We start from the raw sequence: 19450 nt of genomic DNA on the forward strand, positions 1-19450 counted from the left end.
TCAACATAAACGGGAGAATAATAATCTAGTTGATGGTGCCAGGGTCGGTGCTGGGGTCATCGTTGTCGGTGGCGGGCCCTGGCGTGTCGTTGTCGGGGCAAATCTGGCTGCCGTCGGGGCAGTGAGGGATCAACGTCTCGGTGGCGCCACCTGTGCGCAAGGTCGTTAGCTTTCTGGTAGCGTGGAAAGCTAGACCGATCGAGCGTTACTTACGGTCCTGTGTGAGGGTGGGGAACGTCCGGGCGTCACAGGCGATCTCCAGGTCGGCCGGACCCTTGGTGGCCGGGAAAGAAGCGGGCGCGACAGCGACGGTGCTAGCGGGCGGGACGACGTCGGAGCAGTCGATGAGCTCTTCCACGTTCTGGCCGAGCACCGCGAGCTTGGCGACTGCGGCACTGAAGCTGCTGGCCATGAAATCCTGTTGGTTGACGAACCCTTGCCAGAAGCAGGCAGTGCGATTGTCGCGGGCGAGGGCGAAGTCTGACTGGAGGCGGAGTTCGCCCGTGTCGTTCCCGCTGCCGACGGGGAGGGGTGAGGGCACCTCAGCGGAGCTGTTGCCGGGTCCGGGAAGGCCGACACCCTTGAGCAGGACCTCGAGGAAGATTTGAGTGTCCATCACGAACGGAGTCTGTGTTTGGAATGTCGTTTCAGCATCTGGCAGGGAGCCGGCGAAGCATTAGACTCACGGAGTCGAAGGGAGCGGCGTCGATGGCGAGGTCGACCTTGTCTGCGCGGGCGATGCTGTGCGAGGCCAGGAGGGAGATCACCTCGAACGCCGAGAAGTTGCCCGCGTCCGCGAAGCGGCCGAGGATGGTGTCGACGCTGTCCTGCGGCTCGGGCACGAGGCCGTTGATAGACGGATGAGTCGCGTTCGGGCGACCGGCGAGGAACTGGATGCGCGGTGCGCCGGGGCAGTTGGTCAGCGCTACAGCGCCAGCGAACTGGACGAGGTCGCCGGCGGTGACGTCGTGCCTCTGCAGGAACGGCAGCAGGTTGTTGACGCTGTCGGAGATACCGTCGTTCTCGAAGAACTCGGGCTCAACCGTCGGGAACAGTAGGACTGAGCCGTCAGCACCGGTGCCACTATAGCCTGGGATTAGATACCATATTGCAGTTTAGTTACGAGGCTTACGCTGAAGGACCGAGGCTCTGGCTGATACCAATGGCATCGTGGAACATCAAACGGATGATCTCGTGGGCTAAGGTGCCGTTAAAGAACGAGCAATCATGCAGAAAAATAGGTTTTCTTACCAGTTTCACCGCACTCGTTTTCGAGGACATTCTCTTGCAGATCCTGGGCTAGCGGGATGAACGCGCAGCAGGCTGCGTTGCTGACAGTGGTGCCGTCGGAGCAGACCGCAGAGTTACTGGTAGGGGCAGCTCGAGTGATCGCGGCGAGCGCAACAAGAGAGAGGAGCGACGCAAAAGCCATTGCTATGCGTTTGACCGAGAGTGGGAGTGCAGCGAGCAGAAGACCCGATGTCCTGAGGAGACCGTGCTGCAGGTTGACCGTCTTTTATACCTCTCAAACGCCAGTACTATTTTACGTGCAAGCAGCCATGAGTGTCGCATCCGTTCATGCCACCAATCGCGCTGCGAGGATTTGGTCGGCCTGAGGAGCGTGGACGCAAAAGAGCACGGATCAAGCTGTCGACAGAATTACTTGAGAACGCCATGTCCGAGAGTGAGCAATGGACAGGCTAACCGGACCCGTCGCAGTCCCGCCGGGCCCTGCATCGTGGACGCGGCAGCGCCGAGACGAGGGTAGCCCTCACGAAGGCGGGCTCTTTACCACTGCGAATGCATGTTATACGTCGAAAAACATTCACGCAATCCTGGTCTTGCGCACGACCTACCTGTGGTTTGGGTCTTTAGCGGGTTACAAGAAGTCGAGGAACGCAACGGGGTGTCGCTAACAATACGTACCAGGGTCTATTTTGGACCACCAGGAGTCCGAAATAGACGCCTCCGAGAGGGAGTAGGCAGATCGGAGATTGCCTTACGCGAGCTTGCGCTCCGCTATAACGGTTCTTGACTCGGGCCAAATTCGGTAGCACCCAGTCCGACTGACGTAGTTCCAAAGAGCAGCGTTGACGGTGTTCCTGAGATGCACTCTAGGGAACATGTACTGAGATCGGTGAATCAGGTCGCAGAACATCGATCGATATTCCCTTCATCCGGTTGAACGAGAGAGATAGTGCCATATCTGAGCTAGAGACGGGTCGAGAGCTCGCCGAGGATAGGTGCGGCGTGAATGGCCTCAAGTGACGTGGCACCATGAAGACGGTACCTCCTTGCAGATCGCGTGGTCGTGTCGAATAAGAGTGTTGCTGGCAAATCGGCATCGATGTCGTTCTTTCTCTCGATGTTTTGGGGTGCCGACAAGTTTCCTGGGAGGCGCAACTCCTTCGTGTCAATGACCACTATGTTCGGCGCAGGGTTGGACAGCCCGGTGCTGCGCGGGTGAGACAAGAGGCGGGACGAAGCGCGCATTGTGGGAATCACGAGGTGATCCCCTTCGCCGCGGAGGCGCCTCTCGATTTCGACGGCGTAGTGCTTGTCCTTGCGTAGCAGCAATGACAGGTAACATTATATTCACTGTCCTAATCGAATAATTGCAATTACATGCTCTCGCAACATAACTGCGTAGTCAAACTCCAGTGAAAACCCAGATAACAGATTTACAATACACCTCAGCCAACCTGTACTCAACGGCACCTCATCGCCTCTTGAATACCAACGGAAGGCGAATAGGGCTACAAATCGCAGGAGTACCATCTCATTAGCCTCTCGAATGGCAAGGTGAACAAAACAAAAGTTTGCAACGCACGTCATAGTCAGCCCCGCTCGCGTCCGCAGCAGGCGCGCCTTGCGCTGCTCAAACGTCTCGCTAGAGAACTCGGGCTCGTCCGCGAGCTCGATCTTGTACCTCGACACTAGCATGGTCAGCACCGCGATTCCCTCTGTCTCGAAAAAGCGCCGCCCGAGGCAGGCACGCGCGCCTGTAGGGTGGTACATGAACCGACGAGAACATAAGGATGTTCTCCGTGAGCATGGGCGGATCAGGGTAAAGAGGATGCGGGACGGAACCTTGACTGAACGGCACGAACGCCTCGCGGGGCCAGTCCGGCTTGAGGAACCGAGAGGGGTCGAACGCGTACGGATCGTGCCAGTACCGAGCTACAATTGGATTGATTTCCCGGATTTACGCGGCGGAACGGGGACGGGACGACGTACGGTTGTAGTGCAGCGCTGGCGCGTTCACGAGCAGGTTTGTCCCGGCGGGAACGGGCACGGTCCGCCTTTCGCCCTCGCTGTTGCTGAAGGTTAACGTCGTGTCCTCCGCGCTGTATTTCGGCATGTTCGGAGCCTGTGCCGGGCGCGTGCTTTGTCAACATGGCGTCTAAGAAAAGCGAGGGGCGACTCACCGGTGGGAACATGCGGAGCGTTTCGTAGAAGACCCTAGAACGCGCATTGTGAGCAGGGGAGCATAAAGGTACGAGGAGCGAGGGCAGGTATTTACGCCATGGAACGCGTGAACAAATTCATCTCTTCGTATGTCTGTATGCCAAGTGTCAGGATAGTATGGCAAACGCTTATGTAGCTGCGAGCGTTCGCCTACCGGTGTCCTGCCGTCGGGAATAATGGACATGATTTGTTGGTACAGCACCTCTTGCTCTTGTGGGTACAGCGCCAACAGCCCGAAGGTGAATGCTAGAGTATGCGCTGCGGTCTGTCGCGTCGCATAACATATCAATGGACGAACAGAATATGGGTGACATGGCCATTGAAGGGTCCCACCTCGTGCCCGGCCAGCATGAATATGAATATGTTCCCTATAATGAGCAGCTTAGCCCGCCTTGCGAAGGGTGGCGACAGGATGGATGGGTACCTTTCAGATCCATGTCAGACAAAGTTCCGGCGCCGCCCTCCCCATTGACATCATCCGCGGCGTCCATAAGGCTGCTGAAAAGGTCATGGCGCTCTTCTCTCACCGCTCCGGACCTGCGCTCCCGTATCATATCGTCCATGTAGAGCTGCCGCGTCCAGGTCAAACGATCCGACAGTCGGCCAAGTTCGACGTCCCTCACCTCCAGTTCGTCAAAGGCCTGCCCTAATTCCCGTGTCTTCTTCGTGAAGCCCATCGCCCAGTTGGGTACGATCTACGTAGCAGGGGATAAGCCCGGGTACAAGGCGGAAGAGGGACAGACAGCGGGTGGAAGACATACCAGCCTCGTGAAGATGTTCATGGACACGACGTGCAGCGCATCCTTGAAGGTCATCCGGTGTCCAGGAGGAACGACCTGATCGTCCTTCCATGACACGCGCCGGCCAAAGCCTGCCACGCCGATGACGAACAAGGCAATCTGTACGAATCAATCCCGAGCGGTCGAGCGTCAGAGACTTGAAGGCGGGTGGCCGAACGAGACGAGACGCACCGGGAGGGTAATGTCCACGCAGTGATCTACGGCGATGACGTTTCGGTCCTGCCATACGTTGTCGAACTGCATCGTGACTGCTATCAGTTTCACACCGCATTGATCTCAGTCCAATCTGTGCGCACCAAATCGAGCATAATGCGGACCGTCTCGTCCCAAACGAGCTTGTTATTGCGCTGGAAGCGGGGGGCGTAACGTCAGTTCGGCGGGGCGCGGATGATAACGACACCCTTGCGACCGTTACCTCCGAAAAGCTGGGCGCCGACAGCTTCCTGTATTTCTTCCACTCCTCGAACTCGGACGCGACGATGTTTCTGCGACAGATCGAAAATCCTTCAGCGTACGACGACGACGAAAGAGCAAATTCGTACGGCTCACCTGCCAAAGAAGGATAACGAGCTGTACATCCACACCGGCTTGGGGAATCGTGCTCGACTACCGGTAACCTCCTGCGACGCGTCAGAGACAGTGAAGGGTCGGAAAGACGGATGGCTTGCTCGCCTGAACGACGTCGGCGTCTGCGATGTAGAGCGATATTTGGCCCTTGGGCGGAAGCAGCGCCACCTACATACATCCCGCCCAACATCAATATTATGTGGGTCAAAGATAAGATCAGCGCATACCGACGAGTAAACATCCCACCCAAACCTCGCCGCATCTAAAAGCCCATACACGAAGCTCAATAACAAAAAACAATGCGTTATAAAATGAAAGGGGTCTTCTATATTCCTCACCGTTCCATTTTCCCTCCCAGATGTGATGCTTGCCCAGCGAGACGAGCGGGAACCGCGGCAGTCTGCAGCACGCAGCGGCCAGAAGCGCGAATTCAGTTAGACCGGGGCGGGATCAGAAGAAGAGAAGACACGGCACATGTTGGTGAGACCGACGGCGCCGAACAAGCTGCGATGCCCGGGCAGGTTCCTGGGTATCGCGCCGCAGTCGTCAGAGCTGCCCCTCTCCTCCGCATCATCCGAAGTGGTCGGCGACTGACCCGATGCTGTTCGCGAGCCGCCTGAGCTCTACGAGCTTGTGCAAGACATAGATGAGGCAAACGGTCAGGCCGGCGGTGACGAGGGAGACCATCGCGTTTATCGGTACGGTGATGGTGGGGTGAATGCAAGAGGCTCGGGGCGCGGTGAGTCGACGGTCGGGGTTCCGGTACGTCGCCCCGCCTCTTTTTGAGTGCGCGGGAAGGGCGCGGTGAGAAGACGAAATGCTAATGAATTGTATGCGCGCCGGAGGCTGGCCTAGCGTTCTGATGCAACCCGCTCACATGTCGGCGTTGATACGAGACTTCCGCAACAGAAGTGAATCATCGGGATGCGTGTATGCATTGGGCACACTGGCTTCCAGAAAGGGCTCCAAAAGCCGATACGAGACCGTGTATGACCTGAAGCCAAGTTGTGCCACCGCGGTCGGGCGCTGATCCGGAGTTGCGCTGCATCAATTCAACTTGTTCGCAGTCGAGCTCGAGCTCCTAGCTGAGAAATATCGCGGCCCGTACTGGACTGCGTACATGCAGCACAGATTGCGGCTGATGACCCAGGTCTTAAGATAGATGCTTGGGTAAGCAAGAAGCGCGAGACATTGCATTGATAGGGCAACGTTCCAACGCCCCGGTCGACGGTCCTGCCGCACGTGTAGTCGGATCGCGGGACGATGACGAGCAGTTTCTAATGAAACCTGCCGTCATATGATCAGCCTGCAGCGGGTTATCAAAGCAGCACAGGAGTTCCAGCTCGAAGGTGATCTGAGCTGCAAGAGTGTCTCTCAGTTTTCAGACTTCGAACTCTGAGTCAGACGGCAATAAAATAAGCATCGACAGATCGACACGACACCGAATGGCACCCCCGGGGGGGGGGTTGCTATGGGCCCTTCTGCGCCTCCGCCTTCTTCTTCTCCGCCCTCTCCGCCTTCTCCCGATCCATCCGCGTCAACAGCGCGCGCGCGCAGCCAACCAGACCTTGGGTCTCCTCCTCCTTCGCGTCGCCGCACGCCGCCCAGCGGATCCGGCACTTGTCGTCCACGAGGTACACATACCTGTGAAAAAAAAAGAGGAAGAGATGAGCGAGCAGAAAAGTCAGCGAGGCGGAAGAGCGGGAGGGACGGAGCACGAGAGGGAGGGAAAAGGGGTGAACGAGGGCTCTCACCCAATGTGCTTGTTGACCATGCCCATCTCGTCCCGGAGATACTCCATATTCTGACTGCTGACCATGTAGCCCGCGTGGAGGTGCGCCGGCACGGTCTTGCGGATGGAGGAGAGGAAGAGCGAGACGAGGAGCGACTTGAGCAGGTTTTCTTGGAGGTTGATCTGGACGTATTGGTAGGAGGGGTGGCTGAGGAAGAGCGCGTTCGAGGGGTCCGCGAAGGCCGAGGCGTGGATCTATACCCCCCCCCCCCAGCCAACACGAAAAATCAATGGAGCCTGAAATGAGGAACGGGAAAAGAGGGGGGTGGGGGACGATGCGTACCTCGGACATGCGCGTGTTGAGCATGGCGACGACGGAGATCTTGCCGGTCAGGAGCGCGGTGGTGTGCACCTTCTGCCCCGAGTCGAGCGCCGTGCCGGCGATGTCCGGAAAGTAGAGCGCTTTCTGTTCGTCGTTAAGCGGCAGTCAATTAGAGAGCACAAAAGCGACAGAGACGGAAAGGACACACGTCTTCCCGTATGAGCACCCGCGGCGCGATCCACGTCTTGCCGCCGTGCCGCCGCGTCGCGTTCAAGTCGGACCAGTAGCCGGTGCCAACCTGTTTGATCCTATATGTTCATGTCTTTAAGGATGACCGCGACGGAGTGAGAGAGAGAGAGAGAGAGAGGGATAAGTACAGGTGCTGCCGCTTCGCGAGCCGCTTGTCCTGGTCGAGCAGGTCGGCGCGGCGCTGCTCCCACGACCGCGCGAGCGTCGAGGGCGGCTCGCGCACGCCGAGGGGTCGTTGTAGAAACGGTAACGCGTCGTCGGCCTTCTTCTTCGTTTCTGGCTCTTGCTCCGTTGCTGGGGTGTCCGGTGCTTTGCCCTTGCCTTTCGCGTCGGGCGACGCGGAAGTGGAAGCTGCTGCTTCCTCAACCTTGGGCGTGGTGGACGCGCATCGGCGTTGCCAGCTACAAGAAAGCTGATATCGTGGAGGATGTGAAGCGAGAGGAATCCGCCGTCGGGGCAGCGAACGCGAGCACCTCGTCGTTGCGCTGAGCATGCTGCCGCTCGAGCGCCGGAAGTCAAAGAGGAAGGAGGGCACAGCCACGCCGCCTTCCGATGACGATCGAATTTCGAGACTCGAGGTGACCGTGAAGCGGCAGGCATCCAGGAGAAAGGCGACATATGAATATAGTTACATGGTCCTTGCCTTACTCTCGGCAGTAACAGGTGGCCATGCACTCGTCGGTATCGTCGAGGAGGTGTCGCGGGGAACGCTGCCCGATCTCTGAGCCATACGGGGACCAACCCTAACCTCTTTCGGCTGCCACGACAATCCGCCACCCTCCTCTCCTCCTCCTCCTTGCTCCTGAGAACGCCTAGAAATATCCTACGCAGGCGCCGACGACTCTGGCCGCGTCGGTTAATAGCAGGTTTCAACTCGGACGCACCAATTCAGCGGCGTGCTCTCGCCGCTGACAATCCCTGAGACCCGGGTCTAAGGCGGACCTGAGCTTTGCTATCAGCCAGTGGAACGTGGCCAGGGTGTTTCATCCGGCCCAATCGCCCTGCGCCCCACCACCACTCGCTCTGGTCCCCCTTATCTGCTGCTGGTCCCGACGACGACGAGCGTGACGACGACACAGGCCACGCGCCCACCATGAACAGCCGCCCCTCCACCTCATCCTGGACCGCCCCGCCCAGCCGGCGCGAGCTCACCCTGCTCATCTTCTCCCTCACCCTCTTCGTCCTCTCCTATAACCTCGACTCCTCCATCTCCTCCTCCCCTTACATTCTCAAATCCCTCCCCTTCTCCTCCTCCTCCCCTGCCTCGATTCCGCTCGACTACGACGGTCGCCGCCCGGTGCCCTTCCGGGACGACCTCGAGAAGGAGATCGTCGGCGACTGGGGATGGCGCCAGGGCGAGGTCGCCGAGGGAACGGGACGCCCCCCGGTCGGCGAAGGCCAGGAGTACCAGAAGAACTCGACCTGGAACGGCGTCCTGCGCGGCGACAGGAGCCCTAAGGGGCTCATCCGCACGAGCACCAACGAGGAGAGCGTCCGGTTCGACGACGGCTTCCCGACGACGCGGATCACGTACCATTCTCCAGGCAAGTCCGGGCCCCCCACTCCGTTTCCTTTGTGAGACGATACGCGCTGACACGAAAACACGCCCGCGTTATTTTCAGGATACACGGTGCTCGAGAACGTGGTCCTCGCCGCCGGCACGTTCTTCATCGTGACCGACACGCCCGGCTCCGTCCCGGCTCTGGACGAGATCGGCTCGTCACGCGAAGACCCGGGCGCACCACCGCGGCCGCACGACTGGCAAGTCGTCTCGCGCGCTCTCGCGGCCGAAATATTCCCCGACCACGGCGCCAAGTACGTCTCTCTTCCTATCATCTCGCCCCGACCCCTTCTAACTCTCATCTCGCGCTTAGAATACACGGCACGACCTGGCTCTCCACCGGACCTTACGCGTCACAAGACACCTACACCATCCCCTCGCTCTACGCCGCCCACGCCCTCTCCATCTCCTCTTCCTCTTCCTCCTCCTCTCTAAACTTACCCCCGCCCCCAGCACCGCTCCGCCTCCTCCATCCCTCCGTGCACTTCTACGCCGATCCGACCCCGGACGTCGACATCCACAACCCGGGCTGGGACTTCCTCCCCCCGCGCGTGCTCTCCTACACCGGCATCTCCCCCGCCACCCGGCTCGCCGCCTTCCCGAGCCTCGGGCTGATGATGAAGGAGGACTGGGAGGACTTCGTCGGGATGGACGTGCCCTTCGTGCTCGAGCGGCTCGTCGTGGCCGACCGCGGCGCCGCGTACCGCCACCTACCCGACGACGTGGGCGAAGCCGGCGTCGCGTTCGAGCGCGTCCTCGCCGACGCGTCCTCCTCCCGACTCCAACAGCAGCAACATCAGGGTCAGGAAGGGAAGGGCGCGTGGTGGGCCCCCGCGCGCGACACGCTGCTGCTCAACATGGGCCTCGACCCGGAGACGCTCGCCGGCGGGACGAGGAAGCCGGTGGTGACGTACGTCTCCGCGCGGTCGTTCGACCCGGAGCAAGAGCGGTGGGACGACCGCGCGGACGACCGGTGGTTCGTGCGCGAGGAGGACGAGAAGGCGCTCGTGGACCGGCTGAGGAGGCAGGGCGGATGGGACGTGCGCGTCGTCAACGTCGGCGGGCGCACGGGCTGGCGCGAGCGCATGACCGCCGTCGTCCACTCGTCGGTACGTCCTCCCACTCGCTTCACCCGCCCCCTTCGAATGTGTTCTGAGTGTTTTGTGCGGGTGTGGTAGGTGATCGTCGGCGCGCACGGCCGCGCGCTCGCGGACGCGCCGTTCCTCCGCCCCGCGGCCGGCGTCGTCGAGCTCTTCCCGGACGGCGTCTTCGTACGCGACGCGAGCGCGTTCGCGCGCGCCATGGGGCACGCCTACGTCGCGGTCCAGGCCGGACGGTGCGTTTCTGTTCTCTCCAACCTTTCCCCCTCGGTGGTCTGATATCAATCGCCCTAGATCGTTCAAGGACGAGCTTCCAGCCGTCAGGTTCGCGGAGCCGTCCGACCCGCACGAGTTCGGCGCGGACGCGAACGCGGTCGTCGAGGCCGTCAAGCAGGCGCTCGCACGATGAGATGTTCTAAAAGAAACGAACGTTATGGTACTGACATGCATCTCATTTCCTCTTGGGACACTCGCAACTCCTTTCGCATATCCTCATACACAACGTAGCAAAGTAGATCATCGTCGTTTCTTGTCGCCGCTAATAGCTATTTACATATACTACCATTTCCGTGGCCTGCTACGGTCTGCGTCTGGAGGGTACGTCCAAGATCCTGGCCAACGCCGTGCTTTACCAGTTAGAACCTGGTCCGTTACGTCGACCCAGTTTGTTGACTCAAGCATAGCGCGGTGACATTCTTAGATGCGAAGTCAGAACATACGGAATATCATGTCGATGTATACGAGGCTGCCATGTTATGGTTACACACTAGTAGATGCAATAACTTATACAAATGAGGACACCAATCATCCCAAACGTCTAACACGGACAAGGAGCTTAAACCTCTTGCGAGCCCTCGGCCTTGCCCTTCTTGCCCGTTGCGGTAGGCAGAAGCTCTGGCCGGATGAATGGCACGACACCACCCTGCGAGATGACGACGTCGCCAAGGAGCTTGTTCAGCTCCTCGTCGTTCCGGATGGCAAGCTGCAAGTGACGGGGGACGATACGCTGCTTCTTGTTGTCGCGCGCAGCGTTGCCGGCGAGCTCGAGAATCTCGGCGGCAAGATATTCAAGGACGGCGGCGAGGTACACTGGATGGGGGATGTCAGGCTTTGCGCAACGGAACTGAAATGGGAGTATCTTACCGGGTGCACCGGCACCGACACGCTGTGCGTAATTGCCCTTCTTCAAGAGACGGTGGATACGACCAACGGGGAACTGTAAATGATGCGTCAACCTTGAGGCCAAAGATGAAGACCACAACGCACCTGCAAACCCGCGCGCGCAGAGCGCGACTGAGTCTTGGCGTCACCGGACCCAGCCTTGCCAGAGGAAGACTTGCCAGCTTTTCCTAGAAGCATAAGATGTGCGTGAGCCAACCAATCCTACACTTCGTTCCATCCCATTTCAGGGTGTAGATGAACATAGACAAGCACCTTTTCCAGACTAGATATGCCAAAACCCGTCAGCGTCGCCGCCGGGTGTAAGAACGACGCGATCGACGCACCATTTCGACTATAGATTGTCTTCGAGGTGAGTGCGGTAGATGTGAAGGGCGGAGGTGCGGCGGATGGACGTGGACGTTGGAAGCAAAGTGGGGCTAATGGCGCCGGTGAAGGAGGCGCGACGCTTTATACGGACGTGAAAGCGCATCACGTGTGGCAGCGTCTTGGGTGGCGGTGCCATCGACGCGTTTTTCGTTGATTTCGAGGTCACGCGTGACCGAGGACGACGCGTCCCGTTGTGGGCTCATGTTCGCTTGCATGTTGACGATCTCGTTGAAGTCGAAAGTCTCGGATTGTTCCTCCTATCCATCGTGGATACCGTCCGTCAATGATACTCGCTCTTACACGAGCCGGCGTCGTCGCTTCTGGGCCAGTGTCGAAACTTAAGGCAACGCTCAGTGCTGAGGCGATCTGCGATTTGGACGAGCTGGAGTTCTATTGACTGAAGGGTGGCCGCTACCGACGATCGTGTCTGACTGACGAATATCATCATATCGAGGGTGGCAGATCGTCTACTCGAATCTCTCCCATGTTAGGGGCTGCATTCGTAAAGGAGTCGGACGAGAATATCGACATCAGCCGTGAACCGCCATATCCGACATTTCCGCCTTCCGGTCTCCTAGTTTGGCCTCTCCGGTGTTTGATCACCCGCTGGATTCTCATTCGGGGCCAAGTTTCGGATCTTCTCGTCTACTGATTATACCTCAGGCCCTCCCATTCAATACATGCGTCCCGCTCGCTTCTTCCGCCTCATCCGCTTCCTCATAGAATCGTTCCGCGACGGGCTAGCGCAAGCTCGACAATGTCAGCAACCACGGGATATCTCGTCTCGTGCATGCCGTTCCCGCCCCGTCCGCGACGATAAATGCCAGCGGTTGCAGAATTCCTAGCTCAGTGCACAACCATAACCAACCCTCCCCGGTTAGCGCTACACCCCGCCTCCTATTTACGCCTTTACGACCTTCACGACAACGCCATGTTTACAACACGCTGCACCGTGGTCGCTATCCTGGCTATCATCAACTTTACTCTACTCGCAGTAGGAGCGCCCAGCCCCGCAAACCCAGACGCATCGACCGTCCCATCTTCGCCACCTTTCGCTGGGATCACGAAGAACGATAATAGTGACAACTCCATGGGCACTAGCGTCGCGCTCTGGGTCACCGTCATCGTGGCGCTGTTCGTCATCATCGGCATCGTGTTTCTCTGCAGTACCCGCAGCAGTCTCTCCTGGCTCTGGTCTCGGAAGAGCGGCAAAAGCCCGAGCGAGGTGCCCCCGCCCCGTCTCGGTCCCGTAACCAATTCCGCAGGCGTTCCCGAGCTCGGGTACCAGCTTGGTCAGCCCACCATCGCCGGTGAGTTTGTGCATCATCCTTCTAATCCTTGACGATTGCTGAGCCCGGCGGAATGCAGAGCGCGTCAACCAGCCCCTTACTCCTCCTCCGGCATACATACGGACCCCACCCGTGCCACCTGTACAAGTCCGGGATATCAGCAGCAACGACGGAGAGGCAGCCGGCATCAAGTCGCTGAAGCCACTACACCAACAAAGCTCAACATCTTCGATGTAGCAGAGCGTGCATTACACACTAGCAAGGCGATGTGACGCGCTCGAGCAGCTATGAAATACATCATTTTAATTGAGCATGAGCTGGGATATGCGAATTGAGATAGTGAACGCCCGCTTGGCTAGCAATGAATTACTGTAAGAAGTTTCTATGAGCGATGTCCACGCCTACGTTCTGTGTGGTGAGGTCACAAGGTTAGCCAAAACTTCATACTGGGCATTTTGTTGGTAGCCTACCATGCAAACGGAGATCTAGTCCGAGCCAAGCGATAGCCCCAGTAGGCCGGCATCCAGAGTGTCGTCTTCATCTGGGGTTTCGAGAAGAATACTGCGCTTGGATATTTTCCCCGACGCAATGGCCGCGAAACCAAACCAAGACAAGAGATAGTTGGCAGTCAGTTCCTCGGGCTCCGACATGTACAAGTATCCGTCTTGTCGCACGAAGAAAGTCGTGCTGGCATACGACGACAGAACTGCATAATCGACGTCCTTCGCGCTCATATGGCCCCAGACCTATGCAAATGTCAGCACACGACGAAGTCGGAAAGCATGGCAGACGAGCCTGAAGGATAAGTCGCTCCGCACACCCTAAGCGACCGATAACTTGTTTTCGGTGCGTTATAGGAATTCCGTATCTTGCTACTGTTGGCGAACCACTAGGCCTGACCTTTTCGAGGTATGTAACGAGGTCCTTGAACGGATACGTGTTCTCGCCGTCGTCGGAGTAAGGCAGTATGGCGGGCGACTTTGACTCCAGCGTCATGAAGATGCGACCATTAGACCAGAAACACCCGTCCGGGTGGGGCGCACCCCCACAGTTGGTACGGCAATCGGGTCCTTCCGCGGACGGCCCAATGAGAGCAGGAGCAACATCGGACAAAGGGTCTAGTCGAAGGAGCTGACAAACAGGTCGCACAATGACTGAGCAGATCCATGCGTGCGAGTCCCCTTCGCTGTGAATGACGAGCGGAAGATTGGCACCCATCTGTACAGGGTTGACGGATGCAATGAAACGGGATTCCGACGGGATGCTAGGATCCAGAGGCATTTGATACACAAAACTGTTCAAGTAAGCTTCGGCAGCCTCCACCAAATCGTGGATCATCGTCTTGTTCAGGAGGATCCCTTTGAGAGGATGACACCGAAGCATTCTAACTTCCTTTTTGCCTGGAAGCCGGGTATTTTTGGCCGCATGCTCAAGGATGGGTGGGCACCGCAAGGGCATCCGGCGCAGAAGGTTTGGTAACGTCATGGGGATATCTACCATGGAAAAGTCGTCCTTCGTTGAGAGCGGACGTGCTTTGGAAAACACGACTGGGGTTAGATGCAATGAATTAGACGGCAAACCCTTGAATTGCAGAGGCGAGGGGTCTTCGCTGAGGGCCCGCAAATTTCGCCGACCATGATGTGAAGCATACGGGCTGTCTTCGGTGGAGTCGGGTTGTGGAGGGCGAGACGATGGCTGACGAGGTGGTGGTGTGCGAGGCGATCTCGGCAGTCGGTTTGTTGGGAAAGGAAGAGATGGCGGTGCGTCCATGATAAACGGCGCGCAGATTTTAGCTGCAGAATATGAACTTCTTGGAACCCGGCTTTAAGTAGTGAGCCGTGAAGCATATCCCGCAAAAATCAGCTACATGGCCAGGTGCGTATCTAGTAAGAGAGCCACCGTCAATTTCCTCGGACCATCCAGCTCCATCCATCAAGACTGAAGGTGGTGTATTGCCTGCATCGCAATGTATTCTCCCGCGTGGCCTACCGACCGTGCCAGCCTCCGGGGCGAGAACGTCTTCAACGCGGGAGGCCCACAGCTCCATCAGGAAAAACCGGATTTGCTAAAAACCTCCTAAAACCTCCTAAAACGTACTAAAACGTGCTCATTTAGTAGCTTTAGAGGGTTTTGGTACCCAATAAGCGTCTCTTTCGATAGTCTGATTTTTCCTGATGTCACCGCGAGCGGCTGCCGATGGCGCATACGCAATGTGCGCTGGGCCAATATGCCGAGTGAGACATGTACAGAGTCCACCGAGGGGAATGAAGCTGAAAGACTCGATGTCAATGGTGGAATCAGTGGATCAGTGGATTTCAGGTGCAATTTACTGTATCATCCCCGAAAGGCGTGCGTTGGGGCGATTACTGTTGTCCCAGCTCGAATCCCTCAAAACCACGCTGAGAGGTGGACGCTGTACACAATAGAAGGAGACGCGTGGCCATGCCGGCATGTGCGGTCGCGAATGTATTGTGGGTGGGCGGTGGCGATAATTCCGAGTTTAAGCGAGGATCACTGAGAAGATGCTCAGCTTCTGTATTGGCCAACAATGGCGGCCCGGGAAGTCACCAAGCATCACGTGCTCACAAACCGTCCATAAAGGGCGACAAGTCAGTTCTTTCGAACTTAGCTAGCGCACCTCCCTAACTGCTGCACTCTTCAAAATCAGCTGCAACATGGACAGCAAATTACATGTCGATGTTCCCGGCTACGGCGTCTATAGTTTTTCTCGCGATCCTGCTTGTCGCTGCGCCATCCAGTTGGAGAGCCTTGGCTCACTTGATTCGCTTGAGATCATCACGGAGCACGACAACGACATGGTGTGCCGAGCCACATGGACCGGACAGTCAACCAGCAACGAATCCAGTAGCCTCCCCTCATCCGTGGTCTTGAAACTCGTCTTCTGCGAACCCAACTCTGCGTTCGACATCGAGCTCGAAGCTGAGATGTACGCTCACGCTTCTGGAATCCAGGGCACCGTTATTCCCCGGTGCTTCGGGCTTTTCAGTGGATCGGCTGTCGACGACGACGACGACACGGCTAAACTGCTCCTGCTGGAGGACTGCGGCGATCCTATGAGGGATCCAGACGGCTCAATAACCAACGCCGATGGTTTCTACTTGCCGGATTCGTGAGGCATCCGTTTTCTATCAGATGATTTGCTCTGAATCATTTTTCAGCAAGAAAATTATTAGCCAGATTCTTTTGCTGCACCACGACGGTGGCATATTGCATGGGAATCTCGAGGCCAAAAATATTGTCTGGAAGAACGGCAAGCCGGTCATCGTAGACCTCTCGCAGGCTTCGTTTCATAAATGCTTGCAGAAAATGAGCGTAACTCCGTTGACGCTGGCGCCCAAATTTACTGAATTCGGGTGCGGCGAAATCCACACCGCGTGTATCAAATACGGCGTCTGGTTCCGTGGTACGTGTTCCGCCCATACATCTTCTCCTCCCTCATCTTCCCTTCTAGCTCGCATGCCGGTGGGGGGTTTTAATATCCCTGCCGACACCATCAAAACTTTAGAAGATGTTCTGGAACCCATTAGACGTCATGGATATCGCATAGATGATGCAGCCACGACGATAGCCCAACAAATTCTGGATCACGTCAACTTTCGCAGGAGACATTACCCACAGAGTCTTGCGCGCGAGGACTGCAAGGCTTGAACCCGTTGACTTTCCGCTTTAGATTCGTATATCCCGTACACGCCTCAGTGGTCCTACTTTGACTGCTACGTTGTACTCGTACCTATATCCTGTCGTATTGGCGTCAGGTTCGCGGCAGTAACAACCCGTAGAGTGAGAAGGAATGCAGAGTTCCTAGCGAGCTTCAGTTGACTCTAAGCCTGTGAAGAGGACACAATCCCGGCATCTCATACGGTGGCTAGTCTTGCTTTCTCTGCGACGAATTTCATCCCGTACATTGCCCTGGCTTTCTCCAGGTTGCGTATAGATTCTCAAATACAATCGAGGATTCATACATCACATCAGACCTCGTCGAGCTCGGTGAACCCTCGCGCTCGTTCTACTCGTCGGTGCGTCTCAGACGTCGGAGTGTTCGTGGTTAGTACGTTACATCGTGTACAGCGGTACGTCCTGCAGAACGAGCGTCTGTCGTGAGGCTCGGTGGCCCAGTGAGCGATGCGCGTACGTTCCTCAGTTCTCGTAGTACGTCATCATCGGACGCAAATGAGGTAATAACGCCACGACATTTCGACATATCTTAGGGCCGGGAGATTGTTCGCAGGTCATACTGAACCGCAATCAATATTGTACAGGTCTAAAGATACAGGAATTATCACAGCATCAATGAAGCATATCACAAATAAAGACCAGAAGAGGCAGACAATCGCATTTAAAAGTCCATGTAGTCCTTCTGCTGCCATGCAGTCGTGGCGCTGCCCGTGCCGTATGGATCCTCCGCGGTGGTGGCATCGACGTCACGGAACGAGAATTCGCGCTTGAACTTCGCTTCTAACGTCACCAGTTGACCTGCGCAAACGGCTTTCATCAGCATCGTCTCAAGCGCGGTGAGATGCGAGGAAGAACGCACCGATGAGCTTGGTGCACGCCGACTCCATGATGGCCGTCGGCGTCACGCTCCCGTCCGTCTGGAGCTTGATGAGGAAGTAGGGCTGGAGCGGGTGCGGCACCTTGTAGCCGGCGAAGAGGACCTGCGGCGAGGCGAGCAGCTCGGCGCGGATCATGTTCGCGAGCGTGTGGTCTTGCTTGACGATCTTGATCGTCGCCGCGTTCGGGATCTTGGTATCCTCGATGACCTCGACAGGCTTCTCGCCGTCTTCGAGGACGTATGCTTCGTATCGGGGCGGGGCGTTCATGACGGCGAGGGAGTGCGAGGGCGGGTCTGTGGCTCGTGGTTAGCAAGGCTCTAAGCGGAAAAGAATGGGGGAAGGTGTCATAGAATAGGGTGAATATGCTGAATCCTCATCACACATGTGCTCGGAGGATTGACAGATGGTATGCGATGTTTATAATCATTCGACGGAAGTTACATTGGCTCAGTACTCACTATCCTGATCAAGTGCTACGAGACGAGTGCGTTGCCGGATGGCTCCAATGAAAGGGCACCTGATAGGATGTTAGAGTCAGATTCTCTTCAGAAAGGTCGAGAGCTGGGATTGTGGAGAGTCATAGAATAGGGTGAATATGAAATCCTCAGCGCATGGTGCTCGGAGGGTTGAAGATATGCAGTGTATAATCATCCAGATAGCGAGGCATTCGGGCTCACCTCAGCACTCCTCGCAGACTTCTCTATCGAGGGGGAGGATAAGCGGACGATTCAGCCCTAGGAATTGCGGCAAGAGAGCTTCATCAGCACGACAAGTTCTCGTCCACGCGTCAAAGTTGAAAAAGGTTCAAATGGGAGATCAGAACACGTTTTGCGATCATGAACAGTATTTCACCGACAATAAATATATGGCCAAAGGCCGGGCATCATGCAGGAAAATGGCGCGCTGAGCGATACTGCGAGGACTCACCGTGAAGGCTGTCGTGGTCAGAGACAAATTGACTCGGAAAGGTCGCGCGTCGGTTTAGGCAGGCCAAAGAAGGGAGGAATTTCCCAGGCTTGCAACGCCCAACACCCGATTACCTTTTCGGGGCTACCGCATCCCGACCCGCCTCCCCCTTCAAGAGTGAGTATCTGTGGAATTGCTGCTGGTGCTTCGTCCGAACTGCGTCGGACGGCTCTATGATGCTCCTTCGAGTCGTTGGGAGTCGGATAACGCTAGAATCCGGAGTTGGGACGATGGATGGGCCAGGTTCTGACCGGATGTCGTAGCGCTCAGCTTCGTCGCTCAGGATCCTGTTGCGATAATGGACGTCTCAGCACCCTCCACGCCTGTTTCGCTGCTTGTCAATATCGCATTGGCAGAACTGTTACTGGGACACCAGGCTAACTCCGTCTTCGCATCTCAGAAATGCCCACCCGGTTCACCAAGACTCGCAAGCACCGCGGCCACGTCTCGGCTGGTCACGGTCGTGTCGGCAAGCACCGCAAGCACCCCGGAGGTCGTGGTCTCGCCGGTGGCCAGCACCACCACAGGTGCGTTTTTCGATTGCAGTGACATTAGCTTGGAAGAGATGTTGACGTGCAGATGCGTTCTGCTAGGACAAACTTCGACAAGTACCACCCTGGTTACTTCGGTAAGGTCGGTATGCGCCGCTTCCACCTGACCCGTAACCACCAATGGCGCCCGATCATCAACATCGACAAGCTGTGGACGCTTGTGCCGGAGGAGGAGAAGAAGGACTTGACGGAGGATTCGGAGGTCGTCCCTGTCATCGATACCCTCAGGCATGGTTACGGCAAGGTGCTGGGCAACGGCCAGTGAGCATCCATCCCGCATCGAAGGTCATGTCCGATACTCATTCCCGGTCCAGATTGCCCAAGCTTCCCTTCATCGTGAAGGCGCGATTCGTCTCGGCCCTTGCGGAGTGAGTCCAGGTTTACTACAGACCTTCGAGCGATACTAATATTTACCCCTCTGCAGGAAAAAAATCAAGGAGGCGGGCGGTGTCGTGAAGCTTATTGCATGAAGTTGTATTTCGGTCGCCCTCTGCTGATGTTACTATTCTCCTTTCCTCTCGCACCGCGCACATGTGACATGACATACACATGCAATATGGCATTCATGACTGGCAAAAGAATTGACGTGTGCGATGCTGCGCACTGCGTTTCCTGAGCGATTGTCGCCTTTCGATCTCGCCTCTGTCGTTCAATTCGGGGCTTCGGCTTCTCGCCCGGCCGCATGTGCATTGAAACCTGTGATTTCTGGACGCCCGGTGGCGG

At 57.1% G+C, this 19450-nt stretch overlaps 10 protein-coding genes across 10 annotated transcripts; 4 read left to right on the top strand and 6 right to left on the bottom strand.

Moving 5' to 3' along the window:
• Positions 1-25: 25 nt before the first annotated feature.
• MnP2 (manganese peroxidase) lies at positions 26-1432 on the bottom strand (the record flags this gene model as incomplete). The annotated part of the gene is made up of 5 exons (XM_007384329.1): positions 26-150; positions 214-628; positions 687-1083; positions 1133-1199; positions 1252-1432. 5 exons carry the CDS (start codon positions 1430-1432, stop codon positions 26-28), a joined length of 1185 nt encoding a protein of 394 aa, XP_007384391.1.
• Positions 1433-2719: 1287 nt separating this feature from the next.
• On the bottom strand, positions 2720-5522 carry PUNSTDRAFT_113959 (cytochrome P450; the record flags this gene model as incomplete). Its single annotated transcript, XM_007384330.1, has 19 exons — positions 2720-2756; positions 2831-3002; positions 3091-3180; positions 3238-3370; positions 3429-3462; positions 3524-3561; positions 3623-3733; positions 3802-3836; positions 3893-4037; positions 4092-4163; positions 4230-4367; positions 4440-4505; positions 4565-4615; positions 4684-4753; positions 4818-4888; positions 4941-5003; positions 5063-5097; positions 5174-5235; positions 5431-5522. The coding sequence occupies 19 exons, from the start codon at positions 5520-5522 to the stop codon at positions 2720-2722; spliced, it is 1515 nt and encodes a 504-aa protein (XP_007384392.1).
• Positions 5523-6241: 719 nt separating this feature from the next.
• Positions 6242-7649, bottom strand: PUNSTDRAFT_87856 (uncharacterized protein). The gene is made up of 5 exons (XM_007384331.1): positions 7267-7649; positions 7098-7197; positions 6911-7033; positions 6590-6822; positions 6242-6479 (listed from the first exon to the last, which is right to left on the bottom strand). Exons 1-5 carry the CDS (start codon positions 7629-7631, stop codon positions 6305-6307), a joined length of 996 nt encoding a protein of 331 aa, XP_007384393.1. The 5' UTR covers positions 7632-7649; the 3' UTR covers positions 6242-6304.
• Positions 7650-7749: 100 nt separating this feature from the next.
• On the top strand, positions 7750-10369 carry PUNSTDRAFT_144033 (uncharacterized protein). The gene is made up of 5 exons (XM_007384332.1): positions 7750-8682; positions 8761-8953; positions 9013-9808; positions 9878-10035; positions 10094-10369. Exons 1-5 carry the CDS (start codon positions 8232-8234, stop codon positions 10206-10208), a joined length of 1713 nt encoding a protein of 570 aa, XP_007384394.1. The 5' UTR covers positions 7750-8231; the 3' UTR covers positions 10209-10369.
• A 265-nt stretch (positions 10370-10634) lies between these two features.
• Positions 10635-11158, bottom strand: PUNSTDRAFT_69322 (histone-fold-containing protein; the record flags this gene model as incomplete). Its single annotated transcript, XM_007384333.1, has 3 exons — positions 10635-10888; positions 10943-11015; positions 11066-11158. The coding sequence occupies 3 exons, from the start codon at positions 11156-11158 to the stop codon at positions 10635-10637; spliced, it is 420 nt and encodes a 139-aa protein (XP_007384395.1).
• Positions 11159-12278: 1120 nt separating this feature from the next.
• PUNSTDRAFT_134825 (uncharacterized protein) lies at positions 12279-12873 on the top strand (the record flags this gene model as incomplete). Its single annotated transcript, XM_007384334.1, has 2 exons — positions 12279-12657; positions 12716-12873. The coding sequence occupies 2 exons, from the start codon at positions 12279-12281 to the stop codon at positions 12871-12873; spliced, it is 537 nt and encodes a 178-aa protein (XP_007384396.1).
• A 248-nt stretch (positions 12874-13121) lies between these two features.
• PUNSTDRAFT_134826 (uncharacterized protein) lies at positions 13122-13974 on the bottom strand (the record flags this gene model as incomplete). Its single annotated transcript, XM_007384335.1, has 2 exons — positions 13122-13382; positions 13537-13974. 2 exons carry the CDS (start codon positions 13972-13974, stop codon positions 13122-13124), a joined length of 699 nt encoding a protein of 232 aa, XP_007384397.1.
• A 1337-nt stretch (positions 13975-15311) lies between these two features.
• On the top strand, positions 15312-16204 carry PUNSTDRAFT_44946 (uncharacterized protein; the record flags this gene model as incomplete). Its single annotated transcript, XM_007384336.1, has 4 exons — positions 15312-15766; positions 15816-16060; positions 16109-16119; positions 16163-16204. The coding sequence occupies 4 exons, from the start codon at positions 15312-15314 to the stop codon at positions 16202-16204; spliced, it is 753 nt and encodes a 250-aa protein (XP_007384398.1).
• Positions 16205-16872: 668 nt separating this feature from the next.
• PUNSTDRAFT_52846 (RBP11-like subunits of RNA polymerase) lies at positions 16873-17944 on the bottom strand. Its single transcript, XM_007384337.1, has 4 exons — positions 17888-17944; positions 17669-17727; positions 17192-17503; positions 16873-17130 (listed from the first exon to the last, which is right to left on the bottom strand). Exons 3-4 carry the CDS (start codon positions 17475-17477, stop codon positions 16994-16996), a joined length of 423 nt encoding a protein of 140 aa, XP_007384399.1. The 5' UTR covers positions 17478-17503; positions 17669-17727; positions 17888-17944; the 3' UTR covers positions 16873-16993.
• A 361-nt stretch (positions 17945-18305) lies between these two features.
• PUNSTDRAFT_52847 (uncharacterized protein) lies at positions 18306-19328 on the top strand. Its single transcript, XM_007384338.1, has 4 exons — positions 18306-18703; positions 18770-18988; positions 19042-19095; positions 19152-19328. Exons 1-4 carry the CDS (start codon positions 18579-18581, stop codon positions 19195-19197), a joined length of 444 nt encoding a protein of 147 aa, XP_007384400.1. The 5' UTR covers positions 18306-18578; the 3' UTR covers positions 19198-19328.
• Positions 19329-19450: the final 122 nt, after the last annotated feature.

This window comes from Punctularia strigosozonata, assembly GCF_000264995.1.
Source record: "Punctularia strigosozonata HHB-11173 SS5 unplaced genomic scaffold PUNSTscaffold_7, whole genome shotgun sequence".
Lineage (NCBI taxonomy): Eukaryota > Fungi > Basidiomycota > Agaricomycetes > Corticiales > Punctulariaceae > Punctularia > Punctularia strigosozonata.

What these genes read in the sequence shown, in the direction of transcription:
- PUNSTDRAFT_87856 (XM_007384331.1), bottom strand. Translation starts at nt 7,631, where the DNA reads ATGCTCAGCGCAACGACGAGGTGCTCGCGTTCGCTGCCCCGACGGCGG. An exon ending in GGGTGCTCATACGGGAAGAC is followed by an intron (nt 7,034 to 7,097) that starts GTGTGTCCTTTC and finishes AACGACGAACAG; the next exon opens with AAAGCGCTCTACTTTCCGGA. An exon ending in TCAACACGCGCATGTCCGAG is followed by an intron (nt 6,823 to 6,910) that starts GTACGCATCGTC and finishes GGGGGGGTATAG; the next exon opens with ATCCACGCCTCGGCCTTCGC.
- PUNSTDRAFT_144033 (XM_007384332.1), top strand. Translation starts at nt 8,232, where the DNA reads ATGAACAGCCGCCCCTCCACCTCATCCTGGACCGCCCCGCCCAGCCGG. An exon ending in GATCACGTACCATTCTCCAG is followed by an intron (nt 8,683 to 8,760) that starts GCAAGTCCGGGC and finishes CGTTATTTTCAG; the next exon opens with GATACACGGTGCTCGAGAAC. An exon ending in CCGCCGTCGTCCACTCGTCG is followed by an intron (nt 9,809 to 9,877) that starts GTACGTCCTCCC and finishes CGGGTGTGGTAG; the next exon opens with GTGATCGTCGGCGCGCACGG.
- PUNSTDRAFT_52846 (XM_007384337.1), bottom strand. Translation starts at nt 17,477, where the DNA reads ATGAACGCCCCGCCCCGATACGAAGCATACGTCCTCGAAGACGGCGAG. An exon ending in GGCGTGCACCAAGCTCATCG is followed by an intron (nt 17,131 to 17,191) that starts GTGCGTTCTTCC and finishes CCGTTTGCGCAG; the next exon opens with GTCAACTGGTGACGTTAGAA.
- PUNSTDRAFT_52847 (XM_007384338.1), top strand. Translation starts at nt 18,579, where the DNA reads ATGCCCACCCGGTTCACCAAGACTCGCAAGCACCGCGGCCACGTCTCG. An exon ending in AAGGTGCTGGGCAACGGCCA is followed by an intron (nt 18,989 to 19,041) that starts GTGAGCATCCAT and finishes TTCCCGGTCCAG; the next exon opens with ATTGCCCAAGCTTCCCTTCA. An exon ending in TTCGTCTCGGCCCTTGCGGA is followed by an intron (nt 19,096 to 19,151) that starts GTGAGTCCAGGT and finishes ACCCCTCTGCAG; the next exon opens with GAAAAAAATCAAGGAGGCGG.